The 4,827-nt window shown below is 45.6% G+C and overlaps 1 protein-coding gene across 1 annotated transcript in view; it reads left to right on the forward strand.

The window, feature by feature from the left end:
- Positions 1-1,997: 1,997 nt before the first annotated feature.
- Positions 1,998-4,827, forward strand: part of LOC113238844 — a 6,056-nt gene continuing 3,226 nt past the window's right edge. Inside the window, exons 1-5 of the mRNA XM_026475688.1 lie at positions 1,998-2,105; positions 2,174-2,380; positions 2,458-2,709; positions 3,578-3,808; positions 4,020-4,100. Coding sequence (XP_026331473.1) covers positions 2,034-2,105; positions 2,174-2,380; positions 2,458-2,709; positions 3,578-3,808; positions 4,020-4,100 — 843 coding nt within the window. The 5' untranslated portion in view covers positions 1,998-2,033. The remainder of the gene's footprint in view (positions 2,106-2,173; positions 2,381-2,457; positions 2,710-3,577; positions 3,809-4,019; positions 4,101-4,827) is intronic.

The following is a 4,827-nucleotide window of genomic DNA, read 5'->3' on the forward strand; positions in this document are numbered from 1 at the left end:
TGACATTAGAATTTTTAAAGAAACTAAAACTTTTCTTTTTACTCTATCGAAACAAATTATCAGGTAAATAGTTGGCAATGTTATTAAAGTAAATTTTTTTTATAAAATAATTATTAATGAGGTAAAAAGTATTAAAAATACACTCTTTTGCAAAAAAAACGGGCACCTAAGGAAATTTACGTTCTAAAGTCGATTTGAGTTAATTAAATGAAATTTATTTCTTTGACTTAGTCTGTATACTTATAATCGTGTAAATTAATGCGCGTGAAGTGAATTCGGGCAATTAAAAGGAAAAAAAACGATGGATTCTTTAAAACCGATGTACACGCCCAAACAATAAGAAGTGGTCGGCAATAAAGACAAGATTTTTTTTACTTTTTTTAATTAAATAAAGTTCCAAATGTAAAAACCTAATAACGAGTGTGACCTCCTCTTGCCAAAATCACAGCTTGAATCCTTCTGGGCATGCTTTCCACGATGTTTTTAATAACGTTTTGAGGAATACGTTCCCACTCTTCTGCAATGACTCTTTTTAGCTCCCTGATGTTTTGTGGAGCAGGTTGCACTGATCTTACTCGTCTCTTTAGAACATCCCAGACATGCTCAATTGGATTGAGGTCAAGACTTCGAGCTGGCCAATCTAAACGACGGATCCCAACTTCTTGCATGTACGCTTCCACGTCGCCAGAACGGTGCGGGCGAGCATTGTCGTCCATAAAAATGGAATCTTCCCCAAGTGCGGTCAATGTGGGTTGTGCATATGGAATTAGGACTTCCATTATGTACCGGTGTGCATTTAATGTTCCATTTTCTATGAATACTAACTCCGTACGCTCCGTCGAATTAATTGCTGCCCAAAACATAACGGAGCCGCCACCATAAGGAGTGATTTCTTCGAAACACACTTCCGCATAGCGTTCCCGTGGTCTTCGCAGCACTCGCCGGCGTCGGTCCTCTCCACACAAAGAGATTCTAGCTTCATCAGAAAACAATACTTTATTGCAGTCCTCCAGAGTCCATGAAGCACAGTTCCGAGCAAACTGAAGTCGAGCAACACGGTGCTCACGGAGTAATTTAGGGCCCCGAGCTGGGCGGTAACTCCTGATATTGGCAGCCAAAAGCCTCCTCCTGACCGTCCGCAAGCTAACTTCTACTCTTCTTACTTCTTCAAGGCTCTTCTTCAGGTCCACACTTGACGCCTTACGACTCCGCAACGCCTGACTCACCAAAAAGCGGTCATCTCTTGGTTCTGTGCATTGTTTTCTTCCCGAACCGGGTCTTCTTTTGACCGAACCGGTCTCTTGATACCGTTGCCAAGTCCTCTGGACAGTTGAACGACTCACATTTAGCCGCTGAGACACGTAAGTTTGCGAACAACCTTCTTCAAGTAGGGCTATAATTTTACCGGCCCTTATCACTTTATCACTCATATCAAAAAGTGGTATTTAATGTAAAAAGAAAGATTAAATTGTTTAATTTGCAGAAAATATCCAAAAAGTTTTAAAATATCGTAATCAGTTAAAAATCGTTTCAGCAATTCGCGCCATTAGTAAAGCGATTTTAGAATAATCCACAATAATCATTATTTTTCTTGTATTAATTTCAAATTTTAAATTTGGAACGTAAAGAATCATGCCAGGATGCTTCAAATAACATGCTAATATATCGTCAAATTAATAAAACCTATTTCTTGTTCTTCTTCATTGAAGTAGAGAAAAAAATCTAAAGTGCCCGTTTTTTTTGCAAAAGAGTTTATATTAATATGTTATAATTTGTTAAATTATTAATACAAAGGTCGAACATTCAGAAAAAAATCCTTCGATTCGGCCGGAACCGAAACAAAAAGAATTGAATATCATTTGAATACAAATTGAAATGCAATGAACGATTGTTAAACTCGGGCTGACGCGACGTGCGCGTGCGCAGAGCGGCGCGGCGTGTCGGCGCGCGCGCTGGCGGCGCTGGGCGCTCAGAGCGCGGCGGGCGACGACGGCCCCGCGCCGCTGTGGCAGCGCGTGCGCGGCCCGCGCCAGATGCGCCCGCGCTGGGCCCGGCGCCACCTGCTGCTGGCGCACAACCTGCTGTACGCCTTCCGCTCGCCCGAGGTGAGTCCGCCGGCGGCCGCCCCGCCACGCCCGCCCCGCCCGCCCCGCCTGACGCCCGCCCCTTGCAGTGCGGCCGCGCCACGTGCCTCATCTTCCTGGAGGGCTGGTCGGTGTGCGCGGCGGGCGAGGTCAAGTCGCGCGCGCACGCCTTCAAGGTGTACTGCGTGGGCTCGGCCTTCTACTTCGCGGCCGCCACGCGCCAGCGGCAGCAGGCCTGGATCCAGCTGCTGCAGCGCGCCACGCTGCAGTCGTCGCCGGCCGCGCCGTCCGCGCCGGTGCGTCGCTCGTTCGGGCCGCCCGCCGCCCGCCGCCCCGCCGCGGCCGGCCCGCCCCGACCGCCCGCTCTGTGCAGGTGGACCTGTCCAAGCGGTTCTCGGAGACGGAGTACTCGGAGACGTCGTCGGAGGGCGAGGAGGGCCGCGAGCGGCCGCGGGCGCCGGCCGCGGAGCGCGACAAGGGCAAGTTCGGCTCGCTGAAGAAGCTGACCACGCGCATGCGCAGCGAGTCGCAGGAGAGCGTGGCGGGCGCCGGCGCCGCCAGCCTCGACCGCAAGTACCTGCGCTTCTTCGGCCGCCACCGCGCGCGCGACGACAAGCCGCACAAGGTGCACCCGTTGCCTCCGACGTTCACGTCCAAAAATAGTCTCGCTTCAGAATCGCACATGCCCACAGGTTTAGTAGGAAATACTATTAATAGACGAAATCGCAATAACAATTGTGACGTCCCACCTCAGAAGTGAACGGTGCACCAGATATCGCTACGAGTACCAAATGACTATTGTCTTATACCTAATTAATTTTAGATTGACGAACTGCCATTTATCAGAACTATTCGTAATTTATAGTCATTACAAACAAATCAACTAGATGGCGCTTCTTTCACTGATTTTTATGGACACCGCCCACTATTCTTTTATTTTATTTAGGATGGCGCCATCTATTGATAAAATTATAGGCACACAAGACTTTCAACTCGTGTCTCAAGGTGCCCCTCAGATCTTAGCCATCTAAAGCTCTGAACGGCATTGCAACTGTTATGGATAAGCGTATAACTTACCACCAGACGCACGACTTGTTCGTCCCGTCTGTTACTTCATATTATAAAAAAATATTTCTTTTTTCTTCTAAGTGTTCGATCTTTATATTAATAATTATAACAAACTAGTGGAATAATCTCACAAAAAATAAATGAATATCAATTCCTTAAAAAAAAAAAATATTTGTCCGTTTGTAGCTCAAAGTCAATATTTGAATAATATTACAAGGAAAAAGAACTGAGTACTTGTATTTCATACTACCGAGGAATTACTGGTATCCACGGCCATTTACATAATACAAACTACTTCCAGCTAACGCCAACCTGAAGACGGGACTTTAAGCTTTTTCAAAGTTACGATCCGTAGTGTTGAGATTAGCACTCCTCTTGAATGAATTGGTCCATGGCCTACAGTAAATGATGTGTTGACGTTGCAGAACAAACAGCTGGGCGTGCCGGTGCCCACCGAACACTACCGCAGCTACCGGCGCGTGGCCGACCCCCCCGCGCCCTTGTCCCCTCTGTCCCCCCTGTCTCCGTCCCCCCCTGATGACCGGCCCAAGAAGATACCCAAGCCCATCAACTTCATCCACGCATCCAACCCCAACCTGGTGGAGTTCGAGCGCAGCGAATTCGTGGGCCGACCCTCGCTGCAGCCCAGGCCTAAGGGGAGTTCTCCCTCCTTTATATGCAAGCAAATAATAATGATAACTATAACATTGGATGTTGTTGTATTGTTTCAACTTTGAAAAAAAATGTTCAGTGAATAGTTGACATATCGAATAATATATGACGCCCTGTCTCCTTGTACCTCTAGTTTACTTAAATTTGTAAACTTCTATAATACTTTTACAATAATTAACGTAATGACGATTGCAGGTTCAGAAGCCGGAGACCTTCCTGGGCTTCGTGACGCTCGAGGAATTCATGCTCAAGAAGCAGGAAGAGGAGCGCCGGCAGGTAAGTAGTTCCTTCAATCTTTTCCTAATGCGAGTTCAGTGCAGTCGTAAAAGTTACACAAGAACACGTATCATATATAAATAATAACTTAAGGCGATGTATTTCAAGGCGAGCCTAAATTTTAGGAGGTGAGATGTGGGGCGTCGCAAAATATGAACAAGCGGAAAAAATTTGACATAGATCCGACGTCGACAAGCGTAAGAGTAGCGGACGGCGCGGCGTGTCGTAAATTTAATAACTACAAAGCGTCAGTCGAAAGCCAAAATTTAGCAGGTTCTCTGTAGTGCTTAAAGAGAAATATTTCCATGTAAAATTTATGTACAAAGTTGGATATTTTATTCTTAAATAATTCGTTTTAGATTTTTATTTTAAACAGTTTTCAGAATTTTCTGGACTCGGGTAAAGTACATCCTATCGTGTTACAAATTAGCACATTCTTCAGACAATATCCTTTTGTGTATCGTATATTTCTTGTAAGACCGTTATTTAATAGTAAATATCTAAACCATTTGATCTAGCAAAATAGTTGTTCCCGCTTCTCCTCCGGCGGCTCGCCTTAATGTCTCTAATCAATTTGGTTCCACTCGGGGTCGTTCAACAAACGATGCTGGTATCGAATTAATGAAACATAATAAATAATGCACGGAAAGACTTGCATGATGTTTATTCTTCGTGCATTCTGTGGCCTTTCAAAGGCATTTGTTAGTGTGCATCGTGACAATCCATT

This window comes from Hyposmocoma kahamanoa, unplaced genomic scaffold (genome assembly GCF_003589595.1).
Source record: "Hyposmocoma kahamanoa isolate Upper Pololo Valley unplaced genomic scaffold, ASM358959v1 98469, whole genome shotgun sequence".
In the NCBI taxonomy this organism is placed as follows: Eukaryota; Metazoa; Arthropoda; class Insecta; order Lepidoptera; family Cosmopterigidae; genus Hyposmocoma; species Hyposmocoma kahamanoa.